We start from the raw sequence: 23,472 nt of genomic DNA, 5'->3' as shown, positions 1-23,472 counted from the left end.
AGGTGGCAGCAAACTGTCAGGTTTGCTGAAATCCGCCCCAGGACACATTCATTCTCCTGTTGAATTACCCTGACAGAGAATGGGGAACAGAACTGGGGCTTTATGAGTGGAAAAAATAATGGGATCCTCAACTCCTAGCACTTAAAATCACCCACTGCCTAGAGACTTCAGTGAATCGGTGAGCAGAGAAATTTGCCACCGTCATAAGCAAAGGATCACCACTTTGGTTTGCGGTGAAGTGGTAGGAGTAGATTTAAGACCTGATTTGAAAGACAACAGGATTTTTAATTCTTCTTACCTACTTGAGTAAGAAGAGAGAAATACATACTGGAGGAAAAAAAACAGGAAAGTATCATGTTCTCTCATCCTCCACACTTCATCTGTGCAGTCTGACTTGGAAACTCTTAGGGCAGAGACCACAACTGAAAGAAGCAGGACCTTGGCCTCCAGCATCTGAGAATCCAAACAGCTGCTGCCCAATTCCCAGCTAGTTTCCACCGTGCTAAATAATCATGAAATTAAGGCAACAAATAAGACACCATATTGCGTTTTGCAAATCCTAGCTCTCCAAAACGGGCAAATCTTAGCTCATGAAAGGAGTTGTTTTTAGGGAGGTTGTGTGGGTGGTTATTAGACAGATCAGTGGAGAAGAACGAAGAGGGATTGTTCAACCCCAGATTATTTTTTTTGAAACAAAGGTGGAGGTTGGGTAAAGGATAAAAGGACAAAGTGGACAAAATAATCAAATTTGGAAGAAAGGATGCAAATTAAACAGGCTTGGAAGGAGTTAGTAAAGTGCAAGCAAGACACAGAGACTGAACTAAAGTTAATTACTTTTGACATGATCAGATCATCTGGTTGCATTTCAGGCTGCGTGCGCTCTAGGCTGGCCAGCATGAATGGCGAGGGAAAAGAAAGTAACTCTCCCCTCTAGGTCCCTTTGCCAAGTCTGGGCTGCGCGCTCTCTCCAAGATCCCTCTTTCTTTGCGCAGAGAGAGAGAGGGGGAGAGGAGAGAGAAACACAGTTAACCACCTGTCAGGGCTGAGGACACAATAAGGCAGCCCCCAAAAGAGCTTTTCATGCATGCGTAATATATTTGTTCAGCTATTCACTTAATGAAGCTGATAAATGTGATGCGAAACAATAGTCAAGTTAATCTATTTAGTAAAATGTTTTGAGACTCTCAGGCGATGTTAAGGAGGGTAGTGTGTTCGGGGACATTTTCATTTCAATACACTCATCTCTCCCCTCTTAGGGGGGTTTCAAGCAACCTATGTGAATATAATTTCTTATAAATGTGTCTTTAATGGGTTTAATTCACCCTTGCCAGCTGTTTTTTTAGCTATTTTGTAAGAGCAAAACAAACGTGCCAGGCTTGGAAAGCTAGTTAAAATTAGTTTCGGTCACTGGGGCCAAGCTATATTTCCTGCAAACCATCTGCTTGATTGGCACAATAGAAGGATTTTCAAGAAAAGGGGGGAGATCTAGAAGAGCTTTGAACGAACCAACAGTTACTGTTCCTTGTGCTTGAATTCTAAAGGTGAAGCCTTAGGTGTCTTAATATAGCTTCGCCCCAGCAGCCTCCATTCAAGCTCCCGCCGAGGTCCATAAGCATCGTTAGGGAGCTCAGAGACGCCGGGGACGGAGCATCCCTCCCTCCCGCCGCTGCCCCCCTCCCCGGGAGAAGGGAAAATGAAGAGAAAAGTAAAAGAAAAACAAAACACGCGCGCACACACGCTTCCTCCGCAGCTTTGGAGAACGAGAAGCTGCGGGGCTGGGGTGGGCAGCCGGTCCCCGCGCAGGGGCGCGGATGGAGGCGGTGGCGGAGCGGGGACTCGTCTGGCCCCTTGGGGAGCGGTACCCGGCTTGGGAAGGGAGGGGGGGGGGGGGGGGGAGGGTGAAATTTGGCTTTCACCTGGCTGCGGGCAGCGCCGGGGACCGGCCCGGCCCGGCTCGGGGGAGCTGCCCCGCCTCGGGGCCGTTTCCTCGGGCGGGGGCAGCGGGCAGGGCCGTGCCGGGGATTGAGACGGCCGGGGGGGAGAGGGTGCTCCCCAGCGCGACTCCGGCCTCGGGGCAGGCGCTGGCCCAGCCCAGGCGAGCTCTTTGGTCTCCGGATTTGAAGTGCTGGCTCTCCCAATTTCATGCGGATTACCAGCCTCGGACCGGGACACACGCAGGCTTCAAGCCCTAACCCCCCACCCTAACCCCCCACCACCGCCCCACCACCGGTTGGGTGGGGTTTTTTAAACCCCCCTTTTTTTTTTGGCGACAAAGAAAGTGAGTGACTTTTAAGAAATAAATTTGAAGATAACGACATTAAAATGAATGGCAGGAAGCACAAAACGGCATGAGCATAGGTCAAACGGCATTAGTCACAGGTTTTATCCTGAGACATTAGAATTCCCTTTCTCTTAAATGATCACCGCCTTTGAAAAGAAACTTCCAAAGGAGATCACTTAAAATAAGATCCTTTCGTCTGATTTCTTGGTTTCTTATGGTCTATCTTCCCCTTTCAATAGATGTCTAGTCCCTTTTGCCTTGGTGCTTAAGGAATTCTTTATGAGTGTGCTCAGACGCATCACAAGGAACTGGGTCCACGTGTGCCCCAGCATGCGTTTGACCCAACCTTCCCGAAAATGTCAGACCCTCTTTTTTAAACCAGAGAAATTAGCAGCAGTTGGTCTATAGTCAGGCAAAATGCCCCCAATGTATATGTAAAGAAAGGAGTAAATCATCTCAAAGGAACGTATAATGACTGTAAAAAACCTAAGTGTTCTCGGCCCCGCCCGGGCTGCTCCGAGACGCCGGAGCCGCGTTGGGAAATGCCGGGGTGGGGAGGGGGCAGGACTGCGGCTGTGAGAGGGGCAGGGAGCAGGGGAGAGAGACGGGACGGGGTTGGGGGGGGCGCGTAGGGGGGTGCCAGTCAGTTATTTTATTGGGAAAGCCCTCTTTGCTTTTTCCATTCGCTACTGTCTCACTCGCTTGCTAAATAACACCTTGAGAGCAGCCATGCGTATAAACGGGTTTGGGATCACCCCGGCGAGCAAAGCTAAACCCGGAGCAGGACGGGGCAGCCTCCCGCTTCTCCTTCCCCCCCCCCCACCTACCGCCCCGACACCCACCGCCGTGCCCGAGCGGTGCTCGACGGGGACGGGGGGCAGGTGCCGGGGACCCGCCTCGCTGCCCACTGCCACCCCCCCAGGCCTTTGGGGTCTGCCCACGCCTTCCTTCGCTTTTTTCTTTACCTAATAAGCATCAAGATTAACAGAACTGGAGGGGGGGGGGGGGGGGGGACACACACACACACTCCAGCGAGGTTTTATTTCGAAGTGATGCTTTCAGATAGCGGATCTTCCAAGCCAGCTTTCTGCAGATGCTCGTCTGCTGGAGGCCGGCGTACGGCACCGGGAAAGCTTGTCACGATCATACAATTTCGAGGGCTGATTCCGTCCTCTCTAATAAATAACTTCTTGATTTGAATCAAGGGAGAGGTTTAACAGACTTTCTTTCTTCCCTAATGTGATATAAATCGCAGATGCACTTTTATTGAATGGTTAAAGCATCGACATGGAGATCATCAACACAAAACGTCCGGACAAAAACCATCGAGAGAAATAAAGCTGGTTAATAAGATTTTTGAGAAAGCTTTGTGTTAAAAAGTAAAAAGGGAAAACAGCTGAAGGTGACAGTTAGTTCATGGTTAATAGGATAAAGGCTGCATGGTTGAGCTGCACACTTCTGCTTGCAAAGGTTCAGCCACACCAAAGGACTGAATAGGGTGCTTTTAAAACATAGGACATTTAACACATCTGTTAGAGTCTTTAACAGAGAAATCAGGTAAAACCACTCTCTATAGTTGCTTTCATCACCCGGCTCCAAAGGAAATTAACTACACTTGCGCCTAGTTCCGTATTTGCCACCACAAACAAAACCTCTCTGCCAGAAAAATCCCCGTTTTCTACTTTTCCGTTAGACGATGTCATTTGTCCCTCGCACCAAAGTTAAGAGACTTGGGGCTCTGCGGCACCGAGCTGAACACACCTCCAGAAATCCTGCGCATGCAGATAAAGAGCCAGTTCAGGTGAATCTGGCGGCGTCGAGGAGGCTTCGAGCCACCAACACCGGTAAAACCGACACCAGCTCAGACTCCTTCAGCCAAAAGGATCCAAATGCTGCAACTCTGCCTTCATTTCCACGATCGCAGGGTAGCTATTTCCACTGTTTTTAATGTAGTGAGCTTAAGAGGACCAACAGATTGAGAACCTGAGGGGGCTGCTCTGGTCCCACAAAGCTTTTCGGAACTTTTCTGCGTTCAGTGCCCAGATTTTTCTCGGAGCAGATTTCTTCACGGCTACAATAAGGCTTATATTTCGGTGTGATATGGGCAAGCCTCTTGCCTGAGCACACGCACGCAAGACACCGCAAATTCGCTTTATACCGGACCTTTGCCGTGCAGATAGAAAAACAATCCCAAATACACACACAAATTCTGCCGCATACTAATAGCGGGGGACAGAATGCGCTCAAACCACGGTAGAATCTGCTCTCTGAACATTCCCCCCCTCCACAGAGCTTAACTCCACGTTTTCTAATTTGTATTTTCCATTCCACAAACCCCGTGCTTTTCTGAGAGCCCGCAGATAAGTTTATATGAATATTTATTGATTTATTTCCTAAACTCAGCAGGGGAGCGGCAAATAAATTTAGTGCTTTCTTTAAATAATTCCCTTTCTACGAGGCAAGATGTCATTCGAAACTTTTAAATAGGCATTTAATTAGCCTGTGTGTGTTGCCTCTGAACAAAACCCTGCTGGGAGCCTTTGGAGCGCTGTATTCCAAAGAGGCGGTCAATATGCAAAATTGATGACTACACTTTCTTTGTGGCGGGGCCATTGTGCCCCGGTTGCTTATGAAGTCTAATCCAATCATAAATTGCAGCCCCGGACCAATGGAGAAGCCCGGAGCTCGCCCTGAATGAAGCTCAAGTGGAGAACTTTGTTGAACCCCATTGTTGGGGCTGTCACTTTTGAAAGAGACTCAGCGGGGCTGACCACTATAAAACCCATCGTCCAGGAGGAAGGGGCAGAGAGAACCCTGCCAGGCTTGCTAGCTGGATCTTTACTAACACGAGGTTTGCCAAACAGAAAACAAAAGCAAACAAACAAACAAGCAGGCGAGTGGCCCCAGCCCTGCTCCGCGGACGGCCCCTGCGATGATGTTCCCCAGCCTCATCGCCCCCCCGGCCGTCTACCCCAGCCTCCTGCGGCCGACTCCCACCCTCACCTTGCCTCAGTCGCTCCAGTCAGCTTTTTCCAGCCATTCCAGCTTCCTGGTGGAAGATTTGATCCGGATCAGCAGGCCCACCGGTTACCTGCCCAGGACTGCCCCCCCCCCCCAGCATGTCCCCCCCCAACCTCGGCGGCCAGGACGGACTCGGGGACGCCGGAGCTCGCCACCTCCACCACCGCCGTCGGCTCCAGGAGGATCTGTTCGCCACAGACTTCCAGCAGCGACTCCACTTTCCTGAAGTTTGGGGTCAACGCCATCCTCTCCTCCGCCCCCCGCGCCGGTAAGCGGCCCGCTCCCGGCCCCCGCGCCCGCCGGTCCACGGCTCCGGGATGCTGCGGAACCCAGGGGCTGCAGGAGGGGGCGGCGGGGATGGGGGGAGAGGAGGGAGACGGGTTAGGAAAGGGAGGGAGGACCTTGTACCGAGGTGCTGAGCCCGCCGGCATCGCTCGTGTCGCAGGGCGGGGGCAGCGCTGCCAGGCGGCTAGTGCCGCTCCGCCGCCCCCGGAGCGGCCGCGGGACGGACGGGAGGAGCGGGCAGGCGGGTGGGGGGTCCCACAGACGAGTCTCCGGACTGACTCTGCCCTCCCGGGTCCCGCTTTGCTGGCAAAACCATCGCAGCAAAAGTGCGTCTTTTCCTAGGCGGTTCCGAGCTCCGTCTGGCTCTTTTTTTTTGGTGGGGAGGAAAGAAGTACCGCATTGGTCTCCGGACCAAGAGACAGATCCAGCCGTGCCGTCGGTCGAGTCAAACCGGTGGTAACCCTTTGCTTTATTTAATTTTATTTATTAGAAACTTCTCCTGCGTTGCTTCAGAGCGTCCCTGCAAAGACTTTCTCCTTTCCGTACTTCGAAGGATCCTTCCAGCCCTTTATCAGATCTTCCTATTTCCCAGGTAGGTCTTTAAAAGTCCCTCTCTGTCCGAGCGGACCCCTCCCCTCCCTCCCCTCTCCGGACACAGCCCGGTAATATTTCTCCGTGTCCCTCCGGGGGTTATGCTCTAGTTCAGAGGTTGGAGGGAGTACAACAGTCGAGCATCCGTCGCGCCAATTTGATGCCCTATTTAGCACAGGCAGTGACTGCTTGACATCCCCTGTCCGCTCCCCCCGCTGATCGGCAAATTAGCCGGGATTGTCACGGTCCCAAGGCGAGGCGGGTCCCCCTCCTCCCAAGCAGCGCCCCCCTCCCCTTCCCCGGAGCCGCCCCGCCGCTTTCAGCACCACGAACGGAGCGGACAGCTCCCGCCGCGCTCCGCGCCCGCGCAGCCCGCCCGGCACACGCTCCGCGCCGGCGGAGCAGAGCGGAGGTAGCCCGCTTGACTGCCCTCCTCCTCCTCCTCCACCGCGTACTAACCCTCCCCTCGGGTCTCCCCCACTTCATCGCCTCTCGTTTAGCCCGTCCGCGGTGCTCAAACGACACGGCCCCGGCGAGACAGCGGGCTACGGGGGTACGGTTCTTACAGCCCTGAAGTGTTATGTGGAGAGAACAATTAAAAAAAGAAATCTAATTACACAAACAAGCTATTAATTTAAAAAGAAAACAGGGAAAGGGAGAGAGGACAAAAAAAATAACCCAAGCTCTTCCATTCATCCTCCGGATAATGGAATTTGCTTCCTTTCTCCAGCATGTGAATAGCCTAACAAAAACAACTTGAGCTTTATAAATAGCTTTTCATGTCTATTTAATGAAAATGATTTGGGGAAAGAGACGATTGTGCCATCAGTATTCTCCCGAGGAGCTTGGCATGCCGTTGTGTTTAGTTTGAAAGTGTAAATCTCTTTTGTTCCAATAATATATGGCGTTAGCTGCTTGTCCTCAGTCTTTTTCTGTTAGTTCATTACTACACAATTACCATTCACGCTTCATTAGCATCTCTGTCTCTCTTGGGGAGGTTCCCCCCCCGCCTTTTTTTTTTTTTTTAAGGCAAAACCCTGCCCTTTTTATCATACCAATGCCATTGGGAACCAGGCAATGTGCTAATTAGCTGTTACTTTTCATGTCTTTGGATTGAATTCTCCAACTTTGGAGGGGGAGAGAGAAGAGATTAATATAAAAAGATGAATACTGATTGATCAAAACTGCATCTGAAGAGGCATGGTTTTGTTCGAATCAGAAAAGTCCTCATTTTCATCTTGAGCATAATAAAGAGTCTGAAATGATAAAAGCATCTGAAAAAAAATCAAATGCTTCTGAGCAGAAGGGAAAGCTTTTTTATTATACCTCTATCTTAGCTGGTATGCCTCGCTTTGCCTTTTCAGGCCGGAGACCTTTGAATCTCCCAACAAAACAGGCCACTATTGATCCATTTTACACGTTTGAGTTGATAGATCTAATCCCAGCAATCATTGGCTGAAAGAGGGGTGCTTAGTTAAGCCTTAAGCTCCTTTTCACAGCCCCAGGTTGAGGGGTGCCCACCCGAAAGGCAGGGAGGGGGTGGTAGGGGCCAGTCTTGCTCCTCTCAGAACTGTGTGTCTCCCCCCGCAGCCGCCTCCACCGTGGTCCCTATCCCCGGCACCTTCTCCTGGCCACTGGCTGCCCGCGGCAAGCCCCGTCGTGGCATGCTGCGCCGCGCTGTCTTCTCCGATGTGCAGCGCAAGGCACTGGAGAAGATGTTCCAGAAGCAGAAGTACATCAGCAAACCCGATAGGAAAAAGTTGGCAGCCAAGTTGGGCCTCAAGGACTCGCAGGTGAGAAGGGGCACAGGGTAAGGAGGGCAGAGGGGTGCTGGGAGGGGAGGAAAAGGGGACAGGAGCAGTGAGAACTGTCCACAACCAGGAAAAAGACCAAAGCAAGCTACAGGGCTGTAAGCATCAACAGAGCCAAGAGAGCAGCATGATTCCCAGCTGGGTGAGTGGGATGGGACAGACCACAGCCCTATTGTCCCCCAACCCCTCTGCTAGGGTCCCCAAAGGTCAGTTTCTGTGGTTCCTGTTGGCTTTGGTATGGGCATGAACAGGGTTTCAAGGGTGCAACCAAAGGGCCTTTCCTGGTCCCTGTTTTACTGAACCATTTCATTTCTGTGTTGCTTCCCCCACCTCAGGTGAAGATCTGGTTCCAGAACAGGAGGATGAAGTGGAGGAACTCCAAAGAAAGAGAGCTCCTCTCTTCTGGTGGTTGCAGAGAACAGACCCTACCCACCAAGTTCAACCCTCACCCAGACCTCAGTGACGTAGGCAAGAAATGTTCAGGAGAGGAGGAGGAGGAGGAAGTTCCCCCCATGTGCCCACCCAGCCCCCGGCATCCCTTAACCTACCACCAGTCCCCAGAACATCTACACTTGAGGGACAGACTGGACTCCCAGATGTCTCCTTCTCCATCCCATTCTAGCAGCCCCAGCAAACCTTCAGACTTCTCAGACTCAGAGGAAGAGGATGATGAAGGGGAAGAGGAGGAGATAACAGTCTCTTAGATCACCCTGCCTGCCCCTACCATCACATGGGGACATTGCAAAGATGTAAATAAAACAGAGTGCTATAAATTGAAGAGGTGATGTCCCACCCAAATGTCCACATGCTTCTCCAGTGCAGGTTCTTTATCATACAGCTGCAAGAATTTCTACTTATAGGTATCCCTTATTTTTTTCCCCTCCCATGTGGAGGTTTTCATATTCATATCATCTACTAATCTTTTCATAACTCTCTACAATCAACATTTGCTCAATTAGCTGCCTTCTCCTGAAAGCAAGCAGCTCCTTGCTTTGTAGCAGGAAGGAAATTACAGCCTGCTCAGAGGGAAACTTTTTTCCCCAAATAAGAAACAACAAAAAACCCCATATAGCTGCTGTGGCCATTTTTACTACCTTTCAAGTGAATTTCCAGTTACTATTCAGAGTTCAAAACCCTGAAGACCGGTCTGACCTAGCAACCCTTTCCTCCAAAAGTCAGTAACGTTATTGAGGGGCACAGACCAAGCGCTGCCTCCCTCTTCACCCCAAATAGCACAATACTTGTGCAACAGACCCATTGAAGTCCCTGGAATGGCTTCTAAGGTATAATGTAAGTGTGCCTTGTGGAATGGAGACCTTATATATTTATATGTTTTTCATTGTAATTTATGCATCAGTATTATATTCAAAGCACTGTCTAACCCACCTTTTGCCCACAGTCCTGTGCTTCTTTTCCACTTTGCTTCTGCTTCCACTTTTGCTTCCATGATGTGGACAGAGGAACGTGGATATGCCTCTTCGATATTTGACTGAACTTTGCTGTCTTTGCACAGCTTATATGAACTGTACACTATTTTGTACACTTACTCTGTATGGATGTTTTATACCAAGGTTATTGTGAATGAATATAACGATGGCTCAACAAGGTTACTCTCCTTTTTTTTAATTAAATGATGGCTTAACTACAGACAAATGTAGCTGTTTAATTGTGTAACTTATAAAGAAATGCTTTTATTTTGTATTTTACTATGTACAGACTTTAAATATGTATATATAATAAAGTGAATGATTGTCAAATAAAAGGTCGATTTCCAAGTTTGATCATTCAGTAATACTTGGTTCTGTTTTACAAGTTGTTGTAAGTTGTGTCTGGGGCCAAATAGGGAAAGAAAAGAAAACTACATTTTATCAACAGTATAGTGATTCAATAAGAATTTGCCAGCTTCAAATTAAATAACCTCACAAGAATATCTAGCTGCCTTTTAACTAGGGAGCAACTCAACCAAAGGATTAAAAATTTTCTGCAGTTAAGATGAATACAGGTTCTCCCTCCTTGCATTTAAATGAGAGTTACTTTCTGCTGATGTTACCCTGTGCTCCCCTCTAAAGCCCTCTGACTCTCCTCCTTCCTTTCAGTTATTGCCCAGGTAGGTCGGGGCGGGGGGGGACACTTGCCCTGCAATACTACAGTTTGTAGAGTGGGAGCATATAATTAGAATATTCTTATGGTGTAGAGAAACAGAATGGAAGAGAGAGACTTAAGACAACTCTTCAGCCTTAAGTCCAGTCAAGGATCACTTCCACAACACAAGGCAAATCCATAACAACCTGCATATTTTTTTGGATACGAATACACATTACAGAGATGACAATGTTTTCTGCCTTGCACAGAGGTAGCAGAGTTCTGCTGAAACAGAGACTTCGTTACAAAATTAGCTTATTTTCTGCTCCACAGACTCTGACTAATGCCCGCCACTCACGACATGCCAAAACAAAAGAAACAAAGGCAGCAGACATCACCTGAACACAGCTACCCTGTGTGCTCCATTTCACTACACAGCCACAAGGAAAGGTATGAAAGTGAGACAAGAATAATTCCAGCTAGAAGTGACCTACAATGATCACCTAGTCCAACTGCTGGTCAAGGCTGACCAGAAGTTAAAGCAGATTATTAAGGGCATTGCCCAAATGCCTCTTAAACACTGCCAGGCATGGGGCATTGACCACCCCACGAGGAAGCCTGTTCCAGGTCTCCAGCTTCTCCCTCTTTAGGTAATTGGACACCCTTCACCTGGGACATGTGGTTACTTAATTGTCTTCTACCCCTGCAACACCCTACAGCCATCAGCAATTGATAACATACACCTGAGGTAGGGCAGGCCACTACAAAGAGAAGGGATAAGGCATACACAGTATTTAGCCCACAAAAAGAAAACCAAAACAAAAAAAAACCCCACAAAACAAAAGAAAGGGAAACAGAATAAGGGTTTGCTGGGTCCGTTTTTGTTTAAAAAAAAAAACCAAAACTTTCCCAAAAAAGTAGCACATCTCCCAAGCATACCTAAAACATCACACAAATGGGCATTAAACAGCAACTGCACAATCTACCCGAGCGCTCATCCAGGCTCAAAGAATTGTTACATGTATTATCATACTGGAGAATGTATTGTTATCCATCTCTTAACTCTTGAAGTGATAAAGCACCCCACAACAATTATTTATATCTTAAATTTTACTAGTCCAGTAAGCATAAGACCATAGTTAAGTAACCTATAAAGGCAGAGCTAATTCAAAACACATATTTTGTTTTAAAATTCATAGGCTACTTGAGAGACCACAGGTACCATCACACATACCACAATACTCAAGAAAGTGTTACTCAATATACCAAAACAAGAACAGGTATCACTTATACATAATCCCTCCTGATTCAGTGCTCAACAGAAGCTACTAACCATCTTACACCCTCTGCCCTTACAGCTTGTCTGCACTTGGAATGTTACCAAAAATAATTATTTCACACTACTTCCTTCAGCATGAGTGCTAGTACATCTTATTCTGCTAGGCAAAGAGCCTTACTAAAGGAAGAATAACCTGGAAGTGTCATTTAACAGGGAGAAACTCATACCCAAAAGGTGACATTTATCAATTTACTCCTTTTTTTTTTTCCTTCCAAGGATCTTTTTTATAGCAAAAAGAACATTGTATGACCACCAAGCACAACCATTTGAGATTCAGAAATACCTTAATATGAAATTAAAGATCTGTTTTTTTTTACTTACCAACAGCTACCAGGTTGCATCTGTAGCTTACAGAAAAAGAGTTTCCCTTCCCAAGGCTTCCATTTTATACTTCGGGTGGTGAAGCCAGAGCTCGCAGCTACATGTGACGGCTCATACAGGACACCTGTGCCAAGGGGAGTCCTGCAGAAGTAGTTACACTTTCTGAGGTCTTATGTCAGAGGCATAAATTTATTCACTTGCCTCAGCTGTGGAGAGCTTCCAGTGGCTTTAGGAGGACATGATGACAGCTGGGCTTGTTCCTGGTATGCATCACAGTGGGAGTTCAGCTTGGGGGTATTTGTAAGAGCAAAATACTTCATAATTTGCTGTTAATATACATAAAGAGTGTCAGAGGCCACCTCCCCCTGTTCCCTGAAGCTAGCTAACCTTGTTGAGGCTAATACAAAACAGCTGGCCTTGGAAATATTTTTTTTAAATTTATTTATTTTAGGCAATTCTCTGCATGCTTTAGGAAAGGAGAAAAGGTGGCCTTTCCTGCCTTCATGGAGAGGGAAAGATTTCCATATTGACTAGTAGCATCTGCAGTTTTTGAAACTCTAGAACGAAGTGATCCTGTATGTAATGCACTCCCATAACAACTGCTGCTTTGTGACATTAAAGTGCTCTTTTTACAGACCCGGTGGCCCAGAGTGGTCTTGTATGTCTGTTCTTCCTTCTCACAGCCAGGATGGAAATATCTGACACTGGGGAATGGGAAAGGCACAGAGGGGGATTTATTTTTGGTGGCTGTGAGCTCAGGGCAGCAAATTCTCAATTATTTTATCCTTTAAGAAACCAGCTGGTTCAACATCTGTGCCTGCTGTAACTCTGGTCTCCCCCAGTGTGGGAGAGTGGCTTATGGAAGGGGGAAGAAAAAAAAAAAAAAAATCACTTTCTGAGGGACAGTCCTCCCTGAGGGATCTGTGCTGTTGTTACCTGCAGAGCTGTATGGCAGCATCCTCGGCTGGCAGCCCCGGGACACGCGGGGGCCCCGTGGTGGCATCCCTCTGGTCCCTGTTCCTGGCTGAAGGGCGGCTCAGCCAACACCCCGCACAAGTCGGGGAGCTGGAAGTGTTTTCACCTGTGCCACAGCCGGGGCAGACAAGGAAGGCAGCGTCCTGCACAGCCCGTACCAGGAGCACTGCACCAATGCTGCCGTACGCCCATTGAAAAAACACACATATGCATAGAAGTCATCCAATAAGCCACAGATGGTAACACTATGCAGGAAAGCATGTTTATCTCATCCGTATGAAACACTGTCTTTCCTAACAACAGTAAGCAAAAAATCCTTACCAGCCACCCTGCATTTCAGTACCACAGAGCTTGAGAATGCCTCAGTTGAGCCAAAAAAAAAAAAAAAAAAATTAAATTGCCTCTTTTGAAGAAGACCTATCCTCCAGGAAAGTTTTAACATTACAATAATCTTAAAGAATAAAGCCCAAGATGCAAGGCCATAGTTTCCAGAAGCAACCAGTGCAGCCTGAGGCTCATGAAAGGCAGGCAACCGCCCATGCTAAACCCCCATGCTAAGGAAAACCAGACTTCTTTGAAGAGATCCAAGCTAGTCCTCAAAACCACCAGTGGCATTTAAAAATCTTTGCCTGGGAAGTTTAAGGTAGAGTTTGACAGAACAGCTATGGGCTCTACTATTGTCTGGAGGAACAAGGCAAGGTCTCACTCCTGACTGGGTTTCCTCTTCCCCCAACCCATGCACACACATTGGCACGCAGCTGGCCCTGAAGTGATCAGTTTGAAGAGCAGAAAACTGACCCATTCACTTTGATTTCAGCTGGTCTGGCATCCGGAGCTGCTTACCAGTGTGGCAGAAATGCTCAGTGGGGATGGAAAAGAGGTATAGCAGATCATCCCTTCTGCCAGCCCTTGTTATTAAACGATCTTAAATGTACATCTTTAGGGCTGCTGTATTTTTCAACCAGGATTGAACCTGAGCTAAATAAATAAAAACCTCCAAACTCCAAAAAAACTTATCAGCACTACTTTTGTGACCCACATGACAGGGATATAACACCAGGACCTTCCAGGAGTGCCTTGACTGAACATGCACAAGTGCTAGGTGTGCTGCTTTTACCTAGTTTTACCTCCCTTGTAATCAGCAAAGGTTTAAAATACTTCATAGAATCACAGAATAGCCCAGGTTGGAAGGGACCTGGAAAGATCCTCTCCTCCAACCTTTCATGGGAAAGGGAGCCCAGATGAGAACTATTACCCTATTCAATCACATCCTGAAAAACCTCCAGCGATGGGGACTCTACCACATAGCTGGGGAGATTGTTCCAGTGAATGGTTGTTCTCACTGTAAAAAAAAATGTCTGTCATATCAAGATTAAAAAAAAACCTCTCCCAGTGTAACTTTTACCCATTGGCCCTTGTCTTCTCCATGTGGCTTCCTGTGAAAAGAGAGCCTCCATCCTCTTTGTAGCTGCCCTTTAAGTACTGGAATACTGCGATGAAGTGCCCCCCCCGCCCCGAGTCTTCTCTTCTCTGGGAGAAGAGACGTAAGTGCTTCAGTCTTTCCTCATAGGGCAGATTCTCTAGTTCTTTGGTCATCTTCATGGCCATCCTTTGAACCCTTTCCAGTCTGTCCACATCATTTTTGAGTTGTTGAGACCAGAACTGGACTCAGTACTCCAAGTGGGGCCTTACAACTGCTGAGTAGAGTGGGATGATCACGTCTCTCATCTCTGCTAGTAATGCCCCTGTGGATGCAGCCCAGGGTCTGATTTGTCTTTGTTGCACTGCTAACTAACTCACATTCAGCTCGTTCAGCAAGGCTGCTTCCCAGCCACACAGCTCCCAGCCTGTACTGGGCTCTTTGGTTATGTCATCCCAGGTGCAGGATCTTGCACTTGTCTTTGTTGAACTTCATACTGTTCTTGCTAGCCTGCTCTTCCAGCCTGTCCAGGTCTCTCTGTAAGATGTCTCTCTCCTCTGATGTGTCCATCTCACCACCCAGTTTAGTGTCATCACTTGGTGAGGGTGCTTTCAGTCCCATCATCCAGAAGATGTTGAACAGCATGGGGCCCAGTATTGACCCCTGGAGGACCCCACTTACAACAGGCTGTCAGTCTGAGTAAAACCTATTCACCACTCTCCCAAGTGCTGCCTGTTACCCTATTTCCTAACTGATCACCCAACCAATCTGTATTTTGCCAGTTTGTCCAGGAGAGGACTGTAGGAAAGAGTGTCAAATGCTTTGCTGAAGTCCAGGTACACAACATCTAATGTTCTCCCCATGCAGACAGAAAAATGTTATTTTTGTTGTAGAAGGTGATCACATAAGTCTGGAATGATTTGCCTTTGGTAAATTCATGCTGGCTTTTCCCAATCACCTGTTTATTTGGTTGTAATAGTTTCTAGGAGGACTTGCTCCATTACTTTCCCAGGGACTGAAGCAAGACTAACAGGTCTGCAGTTTTCTGGGTCCTCTTTTGGGCCCTTCCTGTAGATGGGTTTGACATTTGAGCTCTTCCAGTCATCAGGGATATCCCCTGATCTCCACAACTTTTCAAAGATTATAGACAGTGGTCTTACAACAATGTCAGCCACTTCCCTTAACACCCTGGGGTGGATTTTGCCCAGGCCCATAGATTCTGTGGGTTGAGCCCTTGCAAGAGGATGCAGACCAGCCCTCCCTCCACTACTGGTGGGTCATCATGTATGTTGTTGTAGCTACTTGAGGCTGTGATCTGGGGTCCAGCTACGCTAGCAAAGACAGTCTTGACAACCTCTGCCTAGTCAGCATTATTTGTAACTAGGTTCCCTGCCCAGTTTAAGCAATGGACCTATGCCTTCCCTGTGCTTCTGCTTACTGCTCATGCAGCTGAAGAACCTGTTCTCCTTATTCCTGACATCTTTGGCCAATTTCAGTTCTAGCTGAGCCTTAGCCTTCCTGACTGCAGCTCTGCATGCGCTAGCAAGGTTCTTGTAGCCCTCAATGGGTATTTGGCCATCTTCCCATAGTCAGTATGTGTCCTTTTTTTTTTGTGTTTAAGCATACCCAAAAATCTCATTGCTAAGCCAAGGTGGACTCTTGTTCTGCCTTATTCCTTTCCTTTGGTAGGGGATGGGCTGTCTTGTGCTTCCAGGAGCCTGTTCTTGAGTAACGCCCAGCACTCACAAGCTCCTTTGCCCTCCATGGATGCTTCCTATGGGTTCCATCACAGCTGGGCTATAAGCATATTGAAGTTGTCCTTTCTGAAATCTGGGGTCTTTGTCCTACTACTGGTCTTCAGTGTGCTTAGCAGGATCTTCACAATGTTATGATCGCTGCACCCAAGGCTACCACTGATAGTTATGTTGTAAAGTAAGTCTTACTGGGTTGTGAGCAGTATTTCTAGCCATGCGCTGTCCCTAGTCGGCATGTCCAGCATCTGCAGCAGGAAGCAGTCCTCAATGCCTTCCAGAAACCTGATGGATGACTTGCTGTGCAGAAACAGATTGATTTAACAGTCAAGACTGATGTGGGGGGCAGGCAGACAGTGGGAAGCAGAAAACAGTGGAATAACATTGCCAGAAATACTGTTGTGGATATTTAGTGGCTCACACAGACCTGAGCTTACGAGGATGTTCCTTCCTCACTGGCCTTGTGCTTTGTGTCCTAACATCTGTTTTGCACTGGGTGGTGCTGGTTCATTATGATCCCAGTAAGAAAGGCACTCAGACTCAGCGAGGTGTAAAAGTGCTATTTATTAGAGCTAACACTGTAAGATAATTTTATGTCCCTTTAGATGGTGGGAACCCCGCGTGGTGTAGCATCAAAGGGGCCTCCAATCTACACACACACAGTGTGCTGGTCACACCCCATCCACAGCTGTGGTCATTTGAGCTATTATAGGATTTTTTTTTCTTACAAGGAAACAACTCCATTCATAATTTCTGCTGTCAAACAGGAAAGATGTACTCATGTGAACTTTTTGCTGCACAGTTAGATAAAGGCAAGGACACACAGGTGGCTTAATCCCCAGTACCCAGCAGGAGCTGCCTCCAGGCTCCTCTGTTAGAATGAGCTGGCTGACCTTATTCTACAGACAAGGGATTTGTGCAGCACAACACAGGTCTGAAGGCCGGGCTGGTCTTGCAGTGTAGGGCAGCACAGCACAACACGGGCCTGGCATACTCAGGTTAACTGTTACGTGGATCACCAACTCCTTGACGTACAATGGTCTTTCAGTCAGAATTACTACAAGAGCTCACTGGAAGCACGACCTCCTCCCATCTGCCTGTGGATCCCATCTAATGTCAAGGTCCTTCAGACCTCGTAATTGCCCAGCCCCACATGGGTGAATTTCTTACAGGAGCAGGAGCAGGAACTACTCGTGCTTAGCCAGAGCATGGTCTCCATCCCTTGCAACTGGCTCAGCCTCCTTGAGTCTCCAGCAAAGGAGCAAATCAAAAGTATCTGTGTATCAAGGAACGAAAGAGGAATATGGATTTCTTTGTGTGGTTAAGCAAACAGAGATGTGGACAGGGAAGTATTTGCCTACAGTCAGTCCCATTGCCACTGGAAGAAATGGGAATTGTCCTCAGCTGCTGTGCTCTGCTCGGACTCCCAAAAGTCTTCTCCTGATAAACAAGGAGTGGGTGGGAATGACTGTGGGCTTTTAGGGTCCATGGGCAGCTGCACCTCTCCTGCTGACATGCTGCAAATGTGTGTTATGAAAAGTAACCTCATACGGGTCCTCCTTGTGCCAAGTGGGTGCTATAAACTGCGGAGCAAAGAGAAACAGACTGATTGTCCACATTAAAAGCTAGAAACCAATGAAGAAGAGATGTCTCCACACCACAAGTGATTACTTCAAGACGCCAGTGGAAAAGGTCGGTGGAAAGCAAAGGGTGTAAGTACATGTCACAGGCTGTGGACTGAGTTCATAAAACAACTCCAGGGAATCTCCCCTTCGATTGCAGAAAGGAAGTCAGCACTGAGCCTGCAGCACTGAGAAATGATGAGGTGGATCCAGGAAGGATATAAAATAATAATAAAATACGATGTTGGAAACAGAAAAGCAGGGCAATAAAGGTTAAAGGGAAGACAAGGTAAAAGAAAAAAACATGACGATGAGGGTACAAGACTGCATGTGCAGAGCAGAGAAAAACAAGAACATGGGGAAGGGACGGGGAAGCCAAAAAAGGAAAGAAAGGGGCGAAGAGTTCCTGAAAGATACTAAGCATTTTGGTGCCAGTCCAGTACTGATTCAAACATTGTCCAAGATCAGGGCTGGAGAATTTTCCAGGGCCAATTCTAAAACACACAACTCTGGGAATGAAAGAAAGTCTACAGAACATGGAAAAACCTGCTTGAGCATGTCCAAAACTATTCTGCCTCTGGAAAATTGCTGTTGAGAGACAGATGTAGCCCACATGACGGAAGCTCAGCTTTGAGTTACAGTTTGCACTGCTGCGTTATCAAAAGAAAAGTGAAGAGTATTTTTAGATTAAACTAACTCGAGTATTTTTAGATTAAACTAACTCGAGTATTTTTAGATTATACCAACTTGAATGCAGATCATTGTTTTTTCAGTGGAATTTCTTCTTTCAATTCTTTTTCTTTCATATAGGTGAATCTGTCCTAGCACCATTAATAGTTCAAATCAGTGAGTAGAGGACAAGATAACTACAAGGAACTGTCAAAAAAAGCAGAAATGAATCGAAAATAATCTCCAGGAAAAAAAAATCACTACTGTTGAGAATTATCCCTTACACTGTAAGTGCAGAAGTTTCTGGATTTATCCTTTCTGAAAAGAGAGTACTTTTTCTTTTAAGTTAGAGCAGAGTATTTATTTGAAAGGAAGGAGGAGAATAGACCCCTGCATGTTCATATTGACCAATCTAAATTTATTTCTATATAATCACAGTGTCTCTATCAAATGGGTTAAGAGGAAATTGTAATAGCGTGTGGAATGTGTATGTTGCCCAGAGAGGTGGTAGATGCCCCATCCCTGGAAACGTTCCAGGTCAGGTTGGATGGGGCTCTGAGCAACCTGATCTACCTGAAGCTGTCCCTGCTTATTGCAGGGGGGATTAGACTAGATGGCCTCTAAAGGTCCCTTCCAACCCAAACCATTTTATGATCCTGTGAAGTTCTTTCCACAAACCATGTCCAGGATAAGCCGAACATACCCTGCCACCTGCAGCCCTTGTGACCAACAGGAACTTCTCTTGAAAAAGAAGCTGGCACCAGCTGGTATCAGGATACGTCCAGCCTGCTGGCCACGTAGGAGTGATGGTGAACTTTATGCAGAGACACTCTAAATGGATAGACTGGTCTTGTCTCGAGCAGATCTTGGATACTGTGTGCAAACATTAGCTACGGGACAGAATTGTATTGGTGTGGTCCCCTCTGCTACATTTTCTCCTGGATGTGGGTTAAGGCTGTTGGCATCTTTTCACAAGTACTTATAAGAAGCCAATAAAACCAAGAAGTGAACCCCACAATCTTCAAGTAAAAAAATAAAAAGTCTTGATTAAGAAGGGACAAAAGGTTCTGGGAAGCCACAAATCTGAATAAATAAGCATCAATTTTATTGAATCATGAATAATTTAAGACTGGTACAATCATCAGCTTTATTTTCCATGACACAGGGGCAGGGAAGGGGGAGAAACGGGGAGGGTGAGAAAGGGGAGGCATGATCTCAAACAGACCATTCACAAATTCCAATCCTAAATGAGAACTGAAAATTAAATAGGGAGAGAAGCAAATGGAAAACATCATAAACGTACACAAAATACTCAATTCCTAGTTTTTCTCTTTAAAAATGGCTAGAAAAAATTCATCAAAATGCAGCACTTTTAATCAAATATTTACATTTCTATGTTACAATGAAAAAATGTACATCTTATAGAACATATTTCATAAACTGTTCCACTGGAAACGACTAGATCAAAACAGCAACCTTCCATTTAATATCGACAAAGAAAGATTTTTTTTTTTCCTTAGTTTTTGTATTTTTTTTCTTTGAAAGAAAATTGCCACATTTAGACAAGATTTCATACACATAATATCGAAGTTAAGCATCAACAATGAAATATCAGTTTGCTTCTTCCAAAAATGTACAAAAAGGCTAACCAACCCCCGCCCTCCCCTTCCCCAAATAAACCACATATCTCATTTATGGCCTGTATCATTCTTGGCAGTTTTGAAGGAAAGAAAATGGTTTATACTTTCAATTTATAACTCAACATGAATGTTGCATAGAATCTTGCATTTCTTTCTTGTTGATTTTTTTTAAACAAGCCAACTTTGTAAGGAAAAAAAGGCAAAAAAAAGGAAGTGTTTTGAAAAAGCCTTAAATGAGAACAAAGTCACTTAAAAAAAGACTTAATCTCTGAAAAGTCTTGATAAAAACTAAGACGTGTGCACAACAGGTAACCCTGCTTCCCGAAGTTTCAGAAAAGACACTGAATATTGTGATGCTTAGAATGACTAGCCTACTCAAAATTGCCTCGCTCATTGTAATCCAAGCTAGTGTCAATAAAAAATAATAACAGAAATTCCTTCCTGAGCTTCAGCACAGGATTAAAAATGAGAAAAAAAAAATTACCCCGTTCCCCACAAATAAAACACCATTTTAAACATGTCTTACAGCACTCAGTTAAAGGCGAACTGAGCGATTTTCTACTATATTAAGTCCATTTAAAACCCTAGCCCTGCAACTGGATTTTTTTACAGGCACATGCTCTATCTGCATGGATTCAGTTGGGGGATTAGGTACCAAAATTCACAGTAGTAGCAGGTAAAGTCAGTGCTGGGAAGCAGAATTTTTCAAGACTACTGGAAAAATTAACCTCTCTCAAACTCATCATCAGCATGCTATGTATTTGATTCCATACAGATTTATCCCATTTTTACAGTACCAAGAACTGGATTAGGAACATTGGCTGAGGAACCCTTGGTATTTCATTCAGGGGAAAAAAATGAAATAGAGTTCATAAGGTTAAAACAGTTACAACACCAACCTCTACCCCCTGTCATTAAAATATTTAAATTTTTCTTTTACAATATTTTTCTTTAAAAAAAAAAGTCATCAGCACTTAAAAGTTGTAACAGGAGCAGATTCAAGACCAGCTCAGTAAGACAAAGTACAGTTTTGTTACAGAAAGTCATGAGGTATAATAAAACCATCCTCTCAAGCTGAGTCACAGAAGCACGAACTTGTCTCTTACATTACTTTAAACCCACAAGCTCTTAAAAAAGTGTTTGTAATAAGTTTTCTTTCTGTACATTGAAAAAACAGCATATTCCTGTAATTTATTAATGACAGCATTTATTAGAGTTGAAAACCTTTTTTTTTTTTTTCCTCCTGCATGGATAAAACAGCTCTTCAGTGATTTATTAGCTGTGGATTGATATGAACCTGAAAAGTTATCTCATTCCCCTCCTTTTTTGTCACATTTAAACGAATTCTAGTATCTCATACAAACAATATTCACAGCAACTTATGATATTCCAAGAGATGACTTTAGCCCTGTTTCTTTAAATAAAATCCTGTAATATACAGCACTAATTTAATCAAACACAATTAGTACAAAATAAGGCATCGCTTTAAAAGTCAGCACCAAAAGATAGCTGGAAAGGCTCGTACAAACCAACATTGAGGAGTGCCGTTCTCGCTGAGGTACAGCTGATGTTGTGGTGATGGGGGTGTGTTTGCTTGCATAAAAAGGAAAGTGCAAGTCTTTGGGAGGTGTTCTTGTTCCCCAACAGAAGTACAAGCCTTAACACTGATAGTGTAGGTGTGTGCGTTCAGAGAGGAGGAGAAACAAAACCAGGTTCACAGCTCTGCCAAAACTCAAAAGCATGGCCCAGCTAAACTTCAAAGACGCAGTACCCTCCCTCCTTTTTGCCCAGACCTGAATACTGCTAAAATACTATTTTTTTTCTATTAAAAAGAAAAGTCATGGAAGTAAATGTTGTCACCAGAGTAGCATTGGAACTGTCACAGAGCTGAGTTTTAATTAACCCATTTATGGTTGTGCTGATTGGAACAAAAACTGAACAAAACCCAAAGTTTTTAGAAAACAGCTGTAACATTTCATGGCAAGAATTAAAAACTGAAAGTCCGATTAACCCCTTCAGGGGCGTAGCTCACCTCCGTGTACTGGGCTCCCAATGCCTGTGCGCTGCCAAAGGTCCTTTGGAGCTGTAGGACCTCACGGGGCCCTTTTGCTGACTTCTGCGGAGGAGGGAAACTCACTCTCATCAGTGTAAAAAAATTGGGTGTGACGCCACTGAAGTCAACTGAGTCGGTTACTTGGATGTGAGTGGGAAGAGAATCAGGCCCTGACTAGCAAAGGGCTACCTGATCTTTCACTTGTAGTAGAATTGATTGTTACACAGTGTTTGAAAAAACCTGATTTGTTCAGACTGTATATATATTTTTATATATTCCTATTTATATATATATCTTTATAAACACACAATGAAAGAAAGCCAAGGTCTCAGACTGGCAAGGAGAGCAGCGCTTTTTCTTTTTTTTTTTTTTTTTGTTTGTTTTCTCTTTTTTAATATTTATTCAAACTTCCCTGTTTTGCAGCTTTGCCTTTATGAAGTATTATTACCAAGGCAAGCGATATTGTTTATAGCACCATAACTATATGAAGCTGAGTTTAATCCGTGAAGCTGATTGGTAAAAGTCCAGCCCTCACCTAAACGCGTTTGGTCAGAAGCAGCATAGGCAAAAATTTCCTCTCCCCTCTCCTTCTGGACAGTACATGGCACAAAGCTGTTTGCTTCATAGCTGTGAAGTTCCCCCCCCTCGCCTTCAACTTTTAGTCATGATGATTATTTTTAACATCTTCCGTATCTTAGGCATGAGAGCTTACAGCAACTAAACAGAAGAAAACAAAGGAATAGTGCAGTTCTCATCATCGTCAAAAGAAAAACAATACAAAGGTTGCTTGGGTTGCCTGCACCCAGGTTCAAGACTGACTCCAAGTGTCTTGTTGTTCTTGCAGCTCTAATACTGAGATCCCAGCCCAGCCCAGGAACGTGTGTTCTTTTCATGAGTCTGTGATCAGGGTTCTTGCCAAGTGGGAAAGCAATAATGAAAACAACATATTTCTATCTGAGGAAGATCACAACGTTGACTCCAGAGACGAATCGAGGATGTCATCGTGATGGCTGTTGCTGTTAGAGTCACTGTCATAACTCTGGGGACTTGAGTAGTTGGCTGCTTCTTGCAGTCTCATTAACATGTTCATCTGCAAAGGCACAGGAGTTCACAATTATTTGTATTCTGAGGTAGAAAGAATACCAACTCCATATGAAAGCCACAGTGGCATTCACTTTGCCAGTGGGTAAAACAAAGGAAAGGAATAGATAATTGTGGTAATTAATACCTAGTCTCTGAAAAGAGACATTAATTGTAGAACATGTTATAGGAGCACGCAAGTTATTAATGAAAAGTATGCTTTTCCAGTAAAGGTGAAAATGAGAAGATCGAAGGGATTAGTCCACAGCTGTACTCAACAGGATTCTGCAAGTATCCCACCCCTCTCTTGCTCTGACCCATGGAAATACAGACAGATCAGTCAAGAGGCAAATTCAAATGTCCTAATATCTAGCTCGATATTCGTATATGTATATGTGAGCTAGTGAAAAGGGTAACACACATTCTATGCTCCCAACTGTCCAGAAAAATGTACACTTCAACAGAACAGCTTCAGGGCATTCAAGGTTTGCACAACAGCTTCAATGCTGTTTCCCATTGGAAGAAAATATC

The 23,472-nt window shown here is 45.6% G+C and overlaps 2 protein-coding genes across 2 annotated transcripts in view; one reads left to right on the top strand and one right to left on the bottom strand.

The window, feature by feature from the left end:
• The first annotated feature begins 5,077 nt into the window (after positions 1 to 5,077).
• Positions 5,078 to 8,926, top strand: DBX1 (developing brain homeobox 1). The gene is given in 5 exon segments (XM_068399791.1): positions 5,078 to 5,403; positions 5,406 to 5,570; positions 6,078 to 6,179; positions 7,769 to 7,971; positions 8,325 to 8,926. Coding segments are annotated over 5 exon segments (1,029 nt in total). The 5' UTR covers positions 5,078 to 5,213; the 3' UTR covers positions 8,694 to 8,926.
• Positions 8,927 to 19,852: 10,926 nt separating this feature from the next.
• Positions 19,853 to 23,472, bottom strand: part of NAV2 (neuron navigator 2) — a 171,107-nt gene continuing 167,487 nt past the window's right edge. Inside the window, exon 40 of the mRNA XM_068399984.1 lies at positions 19,853 to 22,951. Within this exon, the coding sequence (XP_068256085.1) occupies positions 22,826 to 22,951 (126 nt within the window). The 3' untranslated portion in view covers positions 19,853 to 22,825. The remainder of the gene's footprint in view (positions 22,952 to 23,472) is intronic.

Source organism: Nyctibius grandis, chromosome 4, assembly GCF_013368605.1.
Source record: "Nyctibius grandis isolate bNycGra1 chromosome 4, bNycGra1.pri, whole genome shotgun sequence".
NCBI classification, from domain to species: domain Eukaryota; kingdom Metazoa; phylum Chordata; class Aves; order Nyctibiiformes; family Nyctibiidae; genus Nyctibius; species Nyctibius grandis.
This window is presented reverse-complemented; position numbering and strand designations above follow the sequence as displayed.